The 18917-nt window shown below is 43.5% G+C and overlaps 1 protein-coding gene across 3 annotated transcripts in view; it reads left to right on the forward strand.

Moving 5' to 3' along the window:
• abi2b (abl-interactor 2b) overlaps positions 1-18689 on the forward strand; it is a 30659-nt gene extending 11970 nt beyond the window's left edge. Inside the window, exons 4-10 of one of the 3 annotated variants that reach the window (XM_084050838.1) lie at positions 469-572; positions 4051-4203; positions 6403-6527; positions 11949-12113; positions 13606-13692; positions 15959-16150; positions 18463-18689. In XM_084050838.1, coding sequence (XP_083906964.1) covers positions 469-572; positions 4051-4203; positions 6403-6527; positions 11949-12113; positions 13606-13692; positions 15959-16150; positions 18463-18638 — 1002 coding nt within the window. In that variant the 3' untranslated portion in view covers positions 18639-18689. The remainder of the gene's footprint in view (positions 1-468; positions 573-4050; positions 4204-6402; positions 6528-11948; positions 12114-13605; positions 13693-15958; positions 16151-18462) is intronic. The other 2 variants (XM_084050839.1, XM_084050840.1) reach the window with 2 other exon arrangements.
• Positions 18690-18917: the final 228 nt, after the last annotated feature.

The following is an 18917-nucleotide window of genomic DNA, read 5'->3' on the forward strand; positions in this document are numbered from 1 at the left end:
TTCTCTCTCTTTCCGCTTGCCCTAATTTACATATAAAATCAACCTCAGTGGTTGCTAAGGTTTAAGGTAAGTATCTCCAGTGTTTGTCCTAGCAGAGCACAGTTGCTATGAGGTTCTCTGTTTTTGTTCTGATGCTGTGTGGAGAACTGTAGTGGTTGCAGAATTTTAAAAGATATCTTGACTGCTGTGATAAGAACCTTGTTTGCCTCTTATGCCAGATTGTATACTTGGGCACGCCCCAGGCATCGTGCACCGAAAATAACCGATATAACAGCTCACAACACACCGTGTTGTGAGCTCGTAGATGGTCTATTTTCGGTGCGCGTATAACTCACACTTTACCTGGTGTAAAAACCAGGCTTGTATCTTGATGCATTTAATTTTTCTCTCACTCCATGTTCTTCTCATTGCAATAATATCGTCACCCACTGTCCCCGTTCTTATCTCTCACTCTCCTCCTCCTCACAGGCCAGTGCCCAGAACATGAAGGCCGGCGCTGGTACCATGCCTCGTACCAACCCCCCCACACAGAAGCCTCCCAGCCCCCCCATGACAGGGAAGGGGACCCTAGGGTACGTACGACCGCGGTGGGGACCAACCCCGCCTTCCTCGCATTGTGTTAACTGAGAAGAACGCAGGAGCAACGACAGAATGGCGTCTTCATCGGCACCGTGAACGTATCTGAGAGTGTTTGTGGCTTTTAGGCAGTGACGGCAAGCAGTTTGTTTCTCTGGGTGTCATCATTGGCTCTTTGTTTATTTAGATGGTGTCCTCGGGGCTGTTTAACGATGCTTTGTTAGTTTTGATCACAACTGTATCACAGCTGTTTAAAGATGCTCGGCATTTTGATCACAGCTGTTTAAAGATGCTCTGTCTGTATGTTGATCACAGTGGTAGAATTACTGGTGTGAATGTTTTTTTTTCCTGCATTGTTTGATCTGCATTGTTTGATCTAAACAAAGCAAGGAAGACTGGTCAGGATTCCAGATTCATGCTGTGCTGCTGTGTTGCCTTTCAGCATGCAGGGAGGAACATCAATACAGAATGCATGCAAAGTAAACAAGTTAAACGTTCTAAGATCTCAGCCAAAATAGATGTATTCTGAAATGAGACACAACCTGAAGTCACATCATACAAGTTGTGTTTCAATGTGTTCAAACAAACCATGATGTCTAGCACCTAGCAACAGTTTGTCATTGTAATATTTAGTTCCAATGATTCTATTAAGATGCTAGATTTTGTGGGGTTTGTTATGTGAGAATGTAAAAATGTACCCCCACGGGTCAGGTTTTATACACTGTTCTGTACATGCAGTACATACCATGTCTGTGAGGTGGCATGTCCTTTCATCTGGGTCTATTGTTAAGGTTAAAGGTGTACTTTAACTTTATTATCCCCATGGGGAAATGTGTCCCTTGCATTTGACCCATCCTAGCTACTTAAGAGCAGTGGGGAGCGCCCGGGGACCAACTCCAGTTGTAATGCCAGTACCTTGGTGACGGGCAAGGAGTCTGTACCTACGACACACATGCATGTCTTTGGGTGTCGGAGGAGAACCGTAGTACCCGGAGGAAACCTACGTAACCAAGGGGTGAACATGCAAACTTCACGTTTAAAATGAATTGTGGTACAGAATAGATGAATGGGAAGTTGAAGTATAGTATACTATGTTGGCTCCTTTGATACAAGCCGGGACATAATCGATTGATGACACGATTGCCATTCGGCTGCCGTGTTAAGTGGTCAGATGGGTGGGCCGCATGCATTTTCAGAGCATGTTTATTTTGAATGATTTTCAAGTGGGCCCTGATCCAGAAACGGTTGAAAACCACTACTTTATGTGAACATAGACAACAACAGTGTTGCAGTATATTTTAAGAAACATTCGGGTTGACTTAAACTTTGTTGCCATGCAGTGTCACTTGCCCGAAATAGCAGATCTACTAGCTTGTGATACGTCACGCTGCGACACTAGTGCAACAACTAAAGTATAAATCAGGCTTTACTCTGCGGTTTAGCCTGACGTGTTGTAAGTGGCGAGCTCAAATATGTGTCACTCAAAATGCCACCAGGGTTGCCAATGCCACGCCGTTGAATTTCCCCTTCCTCGACCTTTCGCTGGCATTTTATCTAATGCCAGGGCGCAGGACAACTGTTATCACAAAGGACACTGCATTTTCTGTGACCTTATTTTGATAGTAGTAATCAGTGTGGGAAATTGCCAACCAGCAAGCGAGGCAGACGCTGTGTAGTTAGAACCTGTTGATCTCAGTTGCTTGAAGATCCAATACATTATGTTATTATAAAGAACATTCTGTTCCTCTTCTGAAGTTGACATTGGTTGGTCGACCATGCTTTCAGAACGTCTCGCTGAATGTGACTCGTTTAGACTCACTGGTAAGCTTGTCTGCTTGTTCAGTGGAAGTGCCAAACTGTCACTCTGGTCATTGAATGAACAAATATTTTCTTACTTTTTAAGTAACACTGCAGCAAAAAAAACAGCCACGTTCACCATTTCACCATACGGTTCTATTTTGATAATCCATTCCATATGGAGAGAAATTCCCTCAAATATAATTTAAAACATAACAAAAATATGTACTGTATGTCTGTAGAACATATAGAATGGAATGTTGGGCATTGTCTGCAAAGAGCTAATCAGTGATGAATAGGAAAGGTTATTGATGTTTGTTCACTGTTGTTTACTGTCCTAGCTGTCTCTTATCCCACTGTCTGTCTGTCTGTGTGCGCGCGCGCGTGCGTGTGTTCGTGTGTGTTCGTCCAGCCCATAACACTGTGTTCTGTGTCACTCCTGGGACCGCCACCTAACTGGCCGTGAAGTTGTCTGTCCTCTGTACGTGTGCGTGTGTAAATAAGAAAGTGGGGAGAAATGTCTGTCTGTCTTCATGACCTTCAGAAGCGTGTTTGTGTGTGTGTCCCTTCAAGATGCATGTTGGTCGTCCACAGCTCAGACCTTCCATGAATCACTATGTGCCGCAGCCCATAGTTACGGGCAGGCATCTTTTTGTTGGTGTTGTTGTTTGTAGTTCATTATTTTATTTTTTAAGCTTCTCCTTCCCAGTTTGTCCATTTTAATTTATCTTTCACTTATATAACGTGTGTCCCAGTCCCTCACTCCTGGCTGCCCCATGTTTCCCATAGCAACGTTTTGCCATAGCAACAGTGTACTCTGAGTTGGGTCATCCCATAATGTTAATGAGTTGGAACCTTGCATGATAATTTAATCTTTATCGGCCTTAGAGGTAAACATTCTCAAGAGTTTTCTTTTCTTCTTTATTTTCAAGCTTTTGATAATAATATTGATAATAGTATAAAATGTAAAGTCATGCTCAACCCTATATACTTGCTCATAACCACTTGAACCCTATATACTTCCTCGTCCAAAGGTCTATACTAGGCCCCCTCCTTTCCCCCCTCTACACCAAATCTCTTAGCCGAAAATAGCCAATCTACAAGCTCACAGCGAGTCACGATCTGAGCTTGTAGATTGGGTATTTCTGCAGAATGTTTTCCTATGATGACATGCCCTGAAATGGGACACTAGGGTTCATGTGGTTAAAGTGAACTAACTCAAAAATTTTTGAATAAGTGGAATTGAATAGATTTTAATAAGTTCACTATCCTAACCTAGCGATGCTTGGATTAAATAAATGTCTGATTTATGATATCACTAACATAGCAATACCACAGACAAATCTGCTAGTGATTTGCAGCGAAGTCAGCGAGGTTCCAGAAAAGACGGGACGTTTTGCAGATACATGAAGGTAAAATAGAAATGAAGATGTGCAGCATTCACCAGCAGGTTCAGCCGTGAACCCCAAACACCTGTGGATCCGCCCCCTCCCCCCTCCCATAACGACCCTCTGTGCCCCTCCCCCAACCCCGTGTCACGTGTCGTTCCCGTTTTTAAGTTTGCACCTGTTTGTTTCTCGCTCTCCCCCCACCCCTACCCCCACCCTCCTCCACACTTCTCCTCTGTGGATGTTCCCCAACTCCTGTCCTGAACCCACCCTCCACCCCCTCTCGCAGGCGCCACTCCCCCTATCGGACGCTCGAGCCAGTGCGTCCGCCCGTTGTCCCTAATGACTACGTCTCAAGCCCGACGCGCAACATGGCGCCCCCCCTGGCCCAGCAGAGCCCTGCACGCACTGCGTCTGTTAATCAGAGGAACCGCACGTACAGGTACCCCCACCCTCCAAAAAAACCCAAAACAGAACCTTCACTCCCCCTTACCCAGCATGCCTCTCTCTATACCTTCTGAAACACGCCCCCTTTCCTGTCCTGTTGCTCTTCCTTACCTCCCCTATTCCTCCTCTATTCTCTTGAAATGAAACCTACAATGACTCACTCCTTCAAACTGGCTGAACTAAACCTTTCTTTGATTGGACGGAAGCGCAGCTCAAAAGGCTAAACCCATTTAAAGCCTTCTTACCGTTTTCGTATATTATTTTTTTTAGAGTAGTTGAAAGGGGTTATAATGAGGAACATGCAACCATGTTGGAGGAAAAATAATGTAATTGTCTCTTGCTAAGACCGATTAAACCAGAATTATACTTAGTCGTAGGATGGTGCCCTGAGCCATAAATAGCCAACCTTCAAGCTCTTAGTAATTGCTGGCAAGCCTCTCTCCAAACGTACAGTATCAAGAATCATTTCAGACCAATCGACCAAGCAGGATTTTTTGGAAGACTTTCCAAAAGTCCTCCGGATAACAACAGATGTGCCCCCATTACCAAGCATGCTGCTCAGCGCACTGACAGTAATGAGGACAAGGTAGAGAGCTGTGTTAATAAATGACCAGATGCAGGTTCCAGTGTAATAGTCTTTAAACAACCAAGACCTGTCAACTCCATGTCTCCTCGTCTCTCTCAAGATGAAATGTGGCCAAACGTTCCCCTTTCAAAGTAATTAAGGAAGTAGGAAGCTTATCGTCGGTAACAGCTGAGCAACGAGGGTGTCTGTTCTTTTTACAATGTGCTAGTTAGACCCTGGGAGATGGATCGCTAAGGTGGACCGTCGCACCTACTGACAACTCCCAGTAATTGGAGCACGACTTCTAAGCTTTGCTATTCATTATGCCGAGGTGGCAGTATCCAGGATCGAACCCAGAACCTTACGGTTCAAAGGCGTGCACTTGAGAAGATATTCTCAGATATCCAGCTGCGCAAGGATGGACAGTTGTTTTGGAGACTGTAGCGCATCACGTCCACCTGCCCCACCTTTTGAAGGAAAAACACAACGAATAAAGACTGAACACACCCATCAAATGTTTTAAGGGGCTCCCAGAACCAAGATAAGATTGATTTTCTTGTTTGTTTTTCTTCTTGCGACACTCCTCAGCATGCCATTTTTCTTTTTCTTCTTCCACCTATCATCTTCATTCATCTTCATCATCATCTCTTCACCTGTTCCTTCTCTTCTGTCTGTTCAAAAGTCTGCTACTGTATGTGTGTCTCAGTGCCACCAGCTCTCATGATGTGGTATTTTATATAATTTGATATATTTCTTAATGTCTTTTGTCCTCATGTCACTAATGTGTCACCTGTCAGAGCTCAGTGTCTTGTCCCTGTGAGGCTTCCGTCTCCTCTTCTTTATTGCTGTACATAGTCATTTCAAAGGCATAACGCCTCATGTGAACCCATGCAGTGATCTTGAGGGGGCCATTTTGGGGGTTCGTAGCAAGTCTGGTAATGAATAGGACTTTTAACACTGACCTACTGAACTGTAATGTACTGTACTGCTCTGTCCTGGTTCCTGCTCAATTTGTAAATACGAAATTTGAGATGATTCTTTCTAACGGTATCTCACGTATTTGTAGTCATTGCCCACATATAGGTAAAGCCTAAACTCTGGCTTAAACCTATTTTTTTTACTGAATGCATTATATCTGAGGCTTTTGCTACATAAAATAACAGCAATTATGATGACATAATAGGCTCTGTGCATAACCATAGCCTCAGGTTCCTGTTCAGTGTCCCATAGCTTTGTTTTATTGACACAGCAGATTTGAATGGCAAACACAAATGACGCCTTTTATCGGCTGCTGAGCCAATCAAACGAAGCTATGGGAAAATAAACCGGAACAGGAAACGGGTATGCCACCTTCTGGAAACCTGGGACTACAGTTATGCACAGAGCCTATTGCTTCTGATTTTGTAATTTTTGTTGTTTGATTACTGTAAAATGTATCGAAGAGTTTTGCAAGACACTCGTAGAAGGAAGGCGCCATTGCAGTACAGCCACAGACCAGCTCTACAGTGTTAACAAATTGCCATTGCTGCTAGCACCAGGAGAGTGTAGGAGATTAGGTGTATGTGTGTGGTCTGACGTGTGTGTGTGTGTGTGTGTGTGTGTGCGTGCGCCTAACCTGCCCACTGACAGCAGTGGCAGCAGTGGCGGCAGTCACCCCAGCAGCAGTCGCAGCAGCAGCAGAGAGAACAGTGGTAGCGGCAGCGTGGGCTTGCCGATCGCTGTGCCGACCCCGGCCCTGCCGACCGTCTTCCCAGGTAAACGCCTCCACTCCCTGTTTTCGTCGCCGTGTGTGTGTGTGTGTGAGACTCTTCTCTCCCGTGTAGAATGTAGTGACTAATCACTCTTCACTGGAGTCTTCTTCCCTAATGTTAATCCTGTCTTTACCTCCTTCCCCCTTGTTCACTTCCTTCCTTCCTTCCTTCCTTCCTTCCTTCCTTCCTTCCTCTTCCCGTAACCCCTCTGCATTCCGACGTCTCAGGTACAGCCCCCGCTCCCTCCAACAATGCTAAGCCACCCTCCGCCGCCACCACCCCCGGTGCCCCCACCACCGCCCTAGACGGCCCCCCACAGGCCCCCAGCACCCCCGTAGAGGTCCCCCCACTCCCCCCTCCCCCTCCCCAGCTCCCCGCCTCAGTGGCTCCTCCCACTAGCTCAGGCCCCGCTACTTTCGGCACGCCCACACAAGGTGAGTGTCACCTGCCTGCATGCACCATCCCATCCCATCCCATCCCTGGCATGAGGTCCCACCTTCACCCTCCCGACTCTCCTTCACCTTCAAGGATCCGACCCCCTTCTAACCAACATGTCCTCCCATAACTCGTTTCCTTGACCACTTAAAATTGGTCCCTTAGGAGTCTATACTTGGTACAATCGTTTTTTTCCCTCTACACCAAATCTCTTAGTGGAAAATAGCTGATCGACAAGCTCCCAGCACGTTGCAAGCTTGTAGATACTACTATACTGTATACGATAGTAGTATATATGTTAACAATTCATGTGGGAAATCGTTAAGATCGAGAAATTATAATGTGTCCAGTTGGACCAACTCCGTCTCGCGCCGAGCCGAAAAACTAGTGCTCCTTTGTCATATATACTACTATACGGCTATACTATTATAATACTTGTTGCTCGGAAGGCTGTCCGAGTGGCTCAGGGGTAAAGTTCCTTCCTGCCCTCCACTGTGGAGACTGGGGTTCGATTTCTCCACCGTGCTCCAACGAACACAACTGGCTGCGGTCGGTAAGCCAGGGGGTGGTTTTCTATCGCTGCTCTAGCGACTCCTACAGTTTTGCCGGATCACCTGTTCAGCAGGGAGTGGAACTGGGATGCATAGCATGTTTCCACCATGTGTTCTGTCCTCCCGGTGAAACTCCTCACTGTCAGGTTAAAAGAAGCAGCGGGTGACTTAATGTGTATCAGAATAGACACGTGGTCGTCTACACCCTCCCCAAGACCAAACAGTAGTTGATGGCAACGAGAGGGATTACACACACACATGAGGGGAATTGGCAATTACTAAATTAGGGAGAAAATGAGAGAAAAACTAAAAACGGGTCATCAAAAAGAAAATTGGTCAATAAACAATTTTTGTGCATGTTAGCAAATTCGTCCGTGGATGTTGGCCAGTTGGAATCGAAACACTGGCATGTCCTCTCTTCTAAGGGAGTCATACCAGATGTCACTATACTTACATGCTGAAGAACCAGTATTGATGGTACATTATGTGGTGAGATGAAAGGGGACATTTGTTTATTTGAGTACCTTCAGGAAGTGGGCCATGGGTTTGACCAGTAATGGTCAAAGGAACATTGCAGCTGTGTTGACTTCCATAAATCATAGCTAGACTTTATTGTTTATGATAACTAGACAGCAGTCTTTCTCATTTTCTATCTCATTATTCTTACGCTTTGAAGAAAACCTTCCAGTCGGTAAACATTCGTCCCATCTAGCGGCTGCATAAAAGCCATAATACCCGCCTCCGGGGCATTCTATATTGTTATTATGGGCACTTTGATGTTGCCAAAATTGCATCATAGGCAGACCCATAATCACATCACCAAAGATGCCCTCTCAGGTATTATTCTTTATGAAGAGGATGAATTGACTTCCGCAATATTGTCCTGCAGAGTAGGCAGACTGTCAAGTTACTGTACAAGTGATATGTGTTGCTATAGTTTATTCCAGCAGCTATAATGTTCCTAGGCTCACTGAATAGTATGAAGTCATTAATAGAGCCCGACCAATGCCAGGTTTTTGGGTCATTTTGTCGAAAAGTGCCACATTTTCTAATTAATTAAAAAAACTTTGATTTGACTAAAGTTTATATTTCAGAACGTTGAACTTTTAAGCAAACTAATAATAATAATAATAATAACACATAACTTATATATATTTTTATATTTAACCATTTTTTCTGCCGGTGTCGAACTCTACCGGCACCCTACGCTGTGGAACCTCATCTCGGAGCTATACAGTGGAGGAAGAGGTTCCAATTGGAGTTACTACATAGTATGAATTCAGTAGACAGTATTAGATGCTAGTGTCAGATTTTGATCTGATCTCAACTTCCATTATACCCCAGGCCTACATATTTGATTTGAAAATGAAATTACCCCAGGCCTACATGTTTGATTTAAAAAATGAAATTGCCCCAGGCAAAAAAAATGAATTTGGAGAAAATAAATGGTTTATTATTATGCAGTGTATGCAGCCCTATGCCTTCACATGTACACTGTGATTCCTGAGTGACTGTCCTTCACTTTGGCTCCGCCTCTGTCTTCTAAGGACAACACATTATCCTCATTTGGTATTGCCCCCCCAAACCCCGCCTCCTCCAAACCCCACCTGACGTCACATCACCTACCAGTACCTACTGTATGTTGATGTTTGTCTGTCGCATGATCCTGTCTGGTGACAACGTTTGTTTTTATCATTGATAATTGTAATGTATTTGTTTGTGTGTATTTCTTCATTGTTTTATTTCAGTCTTTTTTTCAAGGACCATTGTTTCTTGTGGTAGTTGGTACATAGTAAAATCCTCAGGGTTATACTCAGTAAAACCCAGTTGAGTCATCAATTTGTAACTCAAGAGAGTTCACAAATGTAACCAAAGGATACCTGGATGGGACATCAAAGTTACAGTCTGCAGCTTTTAACACAGAGGATTTAACAGTGTTCTACTCCCATGGCAGTGGTTCTCCGCTTCTGGGGAACCAGAATAATGCTGGGTGTCATTTGTTTAGCCATCGGGGACTAATTTAGCCCCATGACAGCGAGTGAATTCATTTCCCCTGCCCTGTTAGAACAGAGAACGATCAGTCATCTGGGTCAGCTGCATTAGAGTGGACTGGACTCGTTGGGACTGGATGTGACTGGATGCTCAATTCTCTAAACCAGTGGTTCTCAACCTGTGGTTCGGGGTCCCCAGATGACAGTAAAGGGACAATTTAATGACATGAAAAAAAGACCATTACTGCATCAAAAGTAATCAACAAAATATACTATAAAAACTGGTCAAACATTGGCCAAATTGTCAAATAATTTAAGAAAGAGTTAAAAAATGTGACTAGCTGATCTGCAAGCCTTCAATGTCTCGCATTGCAGATCTGCTATTTTCACAATATTTATCTGTGGGAACTGAGTCAAACTAAATGTAATGCCTCAACTCCTACACTTCCAAGTACTTGTCAGGGTGGGGGGTCCCCACTCCCCAGTTCAAAAATATTATTTTGGGCCATCCCCAGTTCAGATATGATTTATTTTTGGGGGTCCCCAGTTCAAATATGATTATTTTGTAGCATACATACACATACTATTTAGTATATAAGAAGGTGCAACAGTCATTTCTATTAAATATATATATATTAATTTTGAACATTAATGATCTTAAAGCCAGATTTATACTGTGCGTGATACTGCGCTTAACGATTTATATCAAGGCCTTAAAGGAGCGTTTTACCCATTTTCAACCTTATATTCATGTAATTGGTCCTCACTAACGCTCATTATGAGATGGCTTGTTTTCCATCCACTCGCTCTGCATCTGATTGATCGGCTGTGGACAGTTCAGAAACCTGCCTACCAGTCAAAATCGATGGGGATTCCAGGCTAATAGAAACTACAATCTTTTTTCTTCCTGGAAAGTTAGCATCATGAAATAGAAGTCATTGTTCTTGCCTTAATTTAAAAAAAAAGTTTATATTGACCAAACCTTCCTACCGATGATGTCACTGGTAGGGCAGGTTTCAGAACTGCCCACAGTCCACCTATGAGACACCGACCGAATAGACAGAAATGGTGCCATTTTATAATGAGTATTAGTGAGGACGAGTGATTATATGAGTGATTATATGTATATTTGAGACTGCAACGTTTCTCAACCAGTGGTCCGTGGACCTCTAGTGGTCCGTGGCATAATTACTGGTGATCCATGGGACAATGTTTTAAAATGTCAATAGGAAAAATTGAATAATGACCCTTAAAAGGACCACTATTACATTTTTCCTATTGACATTTTAAAACATTGTCCCATGGATCACCAGTAATTATGCCACGGACCACTAGAGGTCCACGGACCACTGGTTGAGAAACGTTGCAGTCTCAAACAGAATACAAGTCGTACATTACAATGTCCCATCGGTGCCAATATTTCCCTCCACAAGGCATTAATTGTGACTGTTAGGTTTGTGCTGCCCTATAAAACCAAACACAATAACTGTCTGAGCACCGAAGCTGTAGACAAATGACTCCTGGGTGTTTTTCCTGACCGGACGGTCACATGCATCGTCACATGCATAAAGCTTTGTCATTACTGCAACTTTTTTTGATTTATTTCTAAGACCTTTGTATTAAGTGTTTTTTGTTAGTTTTTTTTCAGTATTTCCAAAGCTATTTTTCACTCAGATATAGAGCCGGACCTCACCAAAAAGGATTCTTTAAGACAGTGGTTCTCAACCTGTAGGCCGGGACCCTACAAGATTTTTGGGGGGTCCCCAGATGTCAGTGAAGTGACAACTTAAGGACTTTTAAGACTTTTTAATATCTAAAAGAAAAAAGACCATTACTGCATCAAAAGTAATCAACAAACTATACTATAAATACTGGCCAAACATTGGCCAAATTGTCAAATAATATGAGAGAAAGGCAAAGTTTTTGAAAATAGCCAATCTACAAGCTCACAACAACTATTCTGTGTTTGTTCAGTAACAGGAGTCAGTCACCCTGTCTCTTCAGCTCTTTAGTAAATAGAAAATGCATATCAGGATACCAATTTTATCCAATCAGGAGAGACAACTCACACAGGATATAGATTAAATGAGTGAATTTGGAAGTGATGACAAAAATAAATGACCAAATGTATTTCATGTTTATTAGAGGGATGGGGTTCAGTAACCCCTGTTACCGAATGAACACTATAGCAATGATTACTATCAGAATATAGTGCTTTAACCTTTTAACAAAACACTTTTTGTTTTAACTGAAAAAGATCACTCACCCTGCCTTTTTAAGCATAGTTTTCACCTGGTGTCCTAAATAAATACCTGATTAAAGACGGCAGATCTCTTAACTCCCCTGTTGAGAACCATTACTTCAGGACGCCATTAATCAATACATCCACCACCTCACCCTTGTTAAATTACTCTCTGGTGCCCCCCGGTGTTTGCCAACATCCCCAGGTGCTCCACAGTTCTACAGCATGAACCGGCCGGCGCAGCAGTCCCAGAACCCTCCTGTAGGGGGCTCGCTGCCCTACCGCCGTCCCTCCTCCGTCACGGGACAGCCCAACATGGCTCACAACCAGAGCCAGCTCAACGGAGGTCCACACTTCAACCAGAACCAAGGTACGGTACTCACACGCTATCTGGTTTTAACAGGTCTCAGTGGCACAAAGATGTCCTGAGGAAGGTCGTTTTCCGACTGAAACGGATAAATAAAGAGGAGAAAAGTGGGAGTGGGAGTATGAGGGGAAAGTACAACGGCACAAAGGTTCAAATAAAGAAAGAAAAGATCATTAAATTACAGTTATATGGGTGTTCTGCAGTAGCAGCAACATGCTCTGACAGTAAACATGTTTTCATTCATCATGCTCCTACTATGCGGCCATAGCTGATCTGCTTTTAGTGTGATCATGTCCTCTATGGACAATCATTACAGAGACACAAAGACTAGATATATACGGATATATAGACGTTATTAAATATAGTCTCTTTTCTTTTCCTGTTCTCATTGGGTTGTCTTTGTCTAGATTGATTCCAAGCATTCTCCCATCCACTGTACATGGAATGTGCAATTCTCATGAAATCAAGCATCCCTCACTTATAGTTGAAGTGCTTTGGGGCTATTAGAATCACGATTGCTTCGCTTCTCTTTCTCAACTCCGCCCAGAGACGACTGCAGGGTTTTCACCAAATTCAACCGTTACGACCCAAGTCTAAACGGGTCCCAGAACAGACGGGACTAGAAAGAAAACCAGCAGTGTCGCTGGTCTCCGGACTTGAGAACCGCGGCTTTAGACTTAAGTAGTGGCATCAGATCCCCTGCACCCCCGTGGTCTGCAGCTTTGATTAAAAGCCGCCTCTGTAATCTTATTCGTATCATCTATTTAACTGTCGTCACTAAACATCACCATCTCTCTCTGTCTCTCTCTCTCTCTCTCATATACTCCTCCTGTCTTCTCTGAGAGGCCAGACATTTGATCTTTTGTTCTTTTCATGTGTCAGTTCTTATCAGCTTCCATTTAAACCAGTTCTTTGCTCTGGTCTGATAGGACTGTCCTTTTCTCTGGCTTCATTAGCCATGAAACTGTAATAGACCCCCAAGTGTCTATTCTGTGCTAATCGAGCTAATGGATTTAATCGATTTCCGTATACACATTCATTTAAAAAGATGATCGATTTTTTTTTAAATAATTGATTCATAATCAATCCCTATTTTGGGCATGTTTTAGATGAAAAGTATCAAGAAGAAATGTCAAAAATATTTTAGCTGATCTTGTTGATCAGCTGTTTTCATTATTCTTGCAAGGCATAGTTGTGCGCCGTTTCTATCTAAAAGTATTTTTTAGATAGAAAACGCGATTCTCTGTGATTAATAAAAAATTAACCAATCAAATAATCTCTTAGAAAGTAATTGATAGTTGCTGCCTTATTCTCTAAAGTTCTCCCTTCCATCTCTTTTTTTTAAATTCTCCCTCTATCCTCTCTCTTTCTTAAATTTTCACTTTTCAACATTCTCTCTCTCCCTCCTCTGTACGCCTCCTCTCTTATCATTGTCTTGTCCTCTCTCTCTCTCTCTCTCTCCTCCTGTCGCCCTGTGCATTCTGTGCGGCGGTAGCAGGTCCTCTCGCGCCCCCTCCCCCCTCCATGCAGATCACCCCCCAGTTACCCCTGATGGGGTTTGTGGCGCGAGTTCAGGAGACCAGTAAGTGGTTTTTATAGTAGCTGCACCCCCTCTGCATGTCTTTTTAGTCCTTTTCCACTGCCTAGTGAACTCACATCTACCCCAACCACCCCCCCCATGGGGGCAGTGTTGGTATTAATGGTATTCTCACTGTCAGTGAAATATCTGGGTGAATCGTGTCTTGCAGGTATTCAAGAGAAGTCAGCCACCAATATTAGCCTCTCTGGGGTCTCGTCCCCAAATGGCGTTCAGGATTTGTTCCTCAGCGTGTCCGTATTCGTAACGGTAAATGGGCAAAGCACCTCGCTTAACCCATTAAGACCCGAGGCGATTCTAAAAAAAAATATCTAAATCCTAACAGTTTTTTGAAAAAAACAACTTTTTTTTAACGATTTTTCAAAAATAGCAGATCTACAAGCTCATAGCGCGGCACTCGGTGCCGCGCTATGAGCTTGTAGATCTGCTATTTTTGAATAGCCAAAGAAATCTAAAGTGACACAGATGCGTTCCAGGTCTTAATGGGTTAAACAAAAATAAAGTAATAACCTTGGACAAATTATCTTTTAAAATAAATGACGGCATATTCCCAGGGACTGCTTTGCACCCGTTAAGAGCTGAATTTTAGATTAGCTCCTGGAAACACAAATTGAGTTGGCGGGGACCTGTGTTTGCCCAGAGCGTTTTTGGCAGCTGACTGTTCATGAATTCAGAAAGAGGTTAATGAGCAAAAAATACGATTCTAACAAAGTGTGAAGATTACTCTGAGCATGATTTCTCTAATGGTGCATGTTGTGTGTGTGTGTGTGTGTGTGTGTGTGTGTGTGTGCTTGTTGTTTTTGCATGGGACTTGTGTGTCTTGTGTCTCCGTGCAATTCTGCGGCAGGAATATAAAAAGGATTGTTCTCCACACACACACACACACACACACACACACACACACACACACACACACACACACACACACATGTCCAGCATGCGTCCTTCCCTTCATAACCTACAGTACCTGAGCAGCCTCTTTTATCACTTACAACCTTTATACTTAGTTGACTGGAGTCCCCCGGGTACCAGGGGCCTGTACTAGGCCACCTCCTTTTTTCCCTCTACACCAAAAACAATATCTTTGCTGAACGTTCGCCCCACTAAATAGGGACGCTAGGGTTAAAATATTTAAGGGCTGTCCACAACAAGAATGCTAACTGTAAGGATAACGATGTGAGAATACACATTATTCCACACTGATGAACGATAACGTTCTGTAAACATGGTGAACGAGAGTGACGTGCTGTTGGACGTGACGTCCTTTAAATTGGGATGGATTTCGATTGGCTGTCAGTGTTTTCGTCGTTCATCAGATCGCTCTGGAAGTGATCCCAAAGATAGCATTTGCCACTGTCGTTGTCGTAGTGGTGTAGACTCTGCCCTCCACTTAACGATTTAGAAAACGATGTCCCGGTATTTATGGTACCATTATGGTTCTTGGTGCGGACCTGTGTCAATGGGAGCATGTCTTCATGATGCGCGTAACCACTTGAATCCCTATTCTGGGGCAAAAATGTGGTAAAGATATAGCAGATCTACAAGCTCACTATGTCACGCGTTGTACGCTTGTAGATCGGCTATTTTCAGTGAAGAGATATGGTGTAGAGAGGGCAATACTAGCGGATCTAGTATTAAGCCCTGGGGGACCCTGTTCAAGTATATAGCGTTTCAGTGGTTTAATTTTTTTATATATATATTTACAATTATTTGCAGCAACATCCAGCATGGACTCAACCTTCTCACCCATATACTGTAAAAAATATGGACAAAGCCAGCCCCATTGGTTTCTACAGAAGCAACTTTTTTGGCGAATTGAAATCCGCCGTACCGTAAACGACTGCTATTGGCTGCAACCGCAGTGAGGGCGGGTCTTCACTCAGTAGAACCAGTAGAAGCCCTAGAAACCTACCCTACTTTATCATTAATTTTACAATTAATGGGACCATAATTTACTAAACTCATAGAGTATCATGATGATTTAAAAAATACTTTAAACTAGCGATTGTTCCTGTCAGCCTATCAATAAAAATAAAAAAAACTAGCGATTGAAAACAAAGTGTTTTATGAAAATGTTTACTACGGTAATAAATGCAAGTGTAAAGTCGAGAACCCAGTAATGGTCTTCAATTCCAGCATCGATTCCTTGGCCCTTGTTTCTGTCTCACCTTTCCTCATATCTGATTGATTCTCTCATTTCTGCCTCCTTCACCACCCAAACCCTTCATTCCCTCCATCCTCCCTCCTGTAGTCTCGGACGTGCCCCCGCCGCCTCCACCCGCCGAGGAGCCGGTGTTTGAGGAGCCGCCCACCCCTCCCCCGCCCCCGCCGGAGGACTACGAGGACGAAGACGAGGAGGAGGAGGAGTCGGCCGTGGTGGAGTACAGCGACCCCTACGCCGAGGAGGACCCCCCCTGGGCGCCACGCACCTACCTGGAGAAAGGTACGCGTGACCTGTCACCTTAGCCACTTAACCCATTAAGACTTGAGGACCCCATTCTACAAAATGTCTTCTAAATGATATGTATTTGGCTGCGGACCCCCATCTCAAAATATTTTGTTCCAGGGACCCCCAGAACCAAATATTTGAGTTAAAAATGCAGGTCTTCTGAGTACGAAGTGACGCGCTATGAGCTTGTACATCTGCTATTTTTGATTAGCCAAAGAAATCTAAAATGACACTTTGTCATGATGCTTCCCGGTTCACTTCACCGATTTTCAACCTATCTTCATGCAATTGGTCCTCACTAATGCCCATTATAAAAAGGCACCATTTCTTGTCCACTCACTCTGTGTCTCAGAGGAGGGCTGTGGACAGTTCAGAAACCTGCCTAACAGTGATATCATCAATTGGGAATCAAAGCTAATTCCAAAACTACAGCCTTTCTCCTCCTGGAAAGTTAGAATTCTGAAATAGAAGCCATTGTGCTTGCAGTGTTTTTGAAATATTGCTTGAAATGAATGACCAAACCTGCCTATCAATGATGTCACTGGTAGGTGGGGTTCTAAACTGTCCACCATCTTTTGGTACCATGGTACCATCTTTTAATAAGCATTAGTGAGAAGCAAATAAATAAAGAAGATACACTGAAAATAGGTTAAGTGGTCCTTTAAGCCCTATTTTGTACATTGCCATACAATGTTGTCGTGCGACGAAAATAGCCGATCTACAGATCTGCTAGAAGATTGCTATTTTCGAGGGAGAAAGTGCAATTGTTGAAAATGGTTAATGCAAGTCACCCTGTCCCTGCTGCAAGTGACAGCTATGCACGTCCAAGCTGAAATAGAATAGTACATTACAATTACCATTTGGGCATTTACCAGACGCTCTTATCCAGAGGGAGATCAGAATAAGCAGCGTAAGCATGAACTCTACTCATCTGACTACTTACCCTGTTGTTTGTTGAGTAGAGTGCAAAGAGAACAGTGTAGTGCTTCAAAGAAACCAGGTAAGAATGCCAGGTAAACAATGAACCTAGCGTTTGTCTAAGTAACATGCTCTCTAAATAACATTCTTAACATTTGTGATCACAAAAAAAAACTGCTCTAACCCATTAACACTTCGCCTGCCAGAGTTATTTCAAATTTTTAGCTGTTGTCTGCCAGAGATTTTTCATTGAAATTTAAAAAGTACTCAGGAGCCGAGATACATCATTTTTAGGTGTTTAAGTTAACAAGGAAGTGGATGGGAGTCTTTTCCTTCGAAAAATCATATCTCCTTGGTCTTTGGGTCAAATTGAAAAAAAAAAAAAAAAATCCCAATATTTTTTCAGTTTTTTCAATAGAACGCGTTTATGCGTGATTGGCGGCCAAGTGCGCTATTTAATAGATCGCATTTATGCGTGATTGGCAGGAATTGAGTTAAGACCTGGGACGCATCTGTGTCATTTTTAGATTTGAGCTAAAAAGCATTATTTTACTCTTTGGCTATTCAAAAATAGCAGATATACAAGCTTGTCGATCTGCTATTTTTGAAAAACCGTGAAAATGAGTGCAAATCTTTGAATATATATATTTTTAAAGCGAAGATTTGTAACTCAAATCTTTGCTTCTGGGTGTCCCTGGAACAAAATATTTTGAGATGGGGGGGGGGGGGGTCCGCGACCAAATACATTATACATTTTGGGGTCCTTGACATGAAAAAGTTAGAAAACCGCTGACTGTTTTTTTCAAAAAACTGTTAGGATTTAGAAGACATTTCGTAGAATCGGAACCTCAGGCCTTAACACATTGGACGCCAGAGGTTAATCTCATAATGTACCTACCAGTGCCAAGCTCTTTTTGTTGTTTTTTTGTTGTTTTCATGTCGTCATAGCCCCCGCTAAATCCGTTTAAAATCCGCGTTCATTTGGTTCGACACAAACACGGGATCCGTGAAAAACAAATACAAAAAACCCCGAGCCGATCCGTGCCGCCATTTTGAAGTTACAGGCGAGAACGTTAGACAGGACGATGCGGTGAGGAAAACCACAAGGGAGATAAATGGATTCTAAGCTGACGCCCAGACAGGAAACGGATGCGAGCGAAAAAAAACGGAACCAGTTTTATTCCGTTTCCGGTCGGCCCCGGAACCGGAAATGGGTCGAAAAAAATTCCGGAATGTGCACTTTTTCGATTTAACATGGGAAATGCGAGTCGCGTAGATCTACGCGACTGGCACACTGCGGCTTTAAATCGTTTGGCGTAGATCTACGCGACTGGCACGCGATGTGTTAATGGGCTAAGTAACCAAAAACTATCTCTCCTCTTCCTCAGTGGTGGCGATCTACGATTACGCGCGGGACAAAGAGGACGAGCTGTCCTTCCAGGAAGGGGCCATCATCTACGTCATCAAGAAGAACGACGACGGCTGGTACGAGGGCGTGATGTGCGGCACCACGGGCCTCTTCCCCGGGAACTATGTGGAGTCCATCATGCACTACGCCGACTGAAGGAAGCAAGGAAGGACCTCTGAGGCGGAGGTTTAAGGTGGTGGAAGGGAAGGGCGGTGAGGGAGGGAGGGAGGGATGGATGGAGGGAGGGGATATCGACGGTTTATAAAGGTTAAATTGTCAAAGGTCAAAGACTTTGGTCAAGACAGAGCATGATCACACTTGGTGGAAGGAATGATGGAAGGAGGGCGAGAGAGAGCAATGACGCGACGGAGAGACGAGAGAGAGAAGGAAAAGGTTTGAAAAAGTTCTACAAAAACGACAAACTGAAACCCTGGT

This window comes from Gymnoscopelus microlampas (genome assembly GCF_963454915.1).
Source record: "Gymnoscopelus microlampas genome assembly, chromosome: 24".
NCBI lineage: Eukaryota > Metazoa > Chordata > Actinopteri > Myctophiformes > Myctophidae > Gymnoscopelus > Gymnoscopelus microlampas.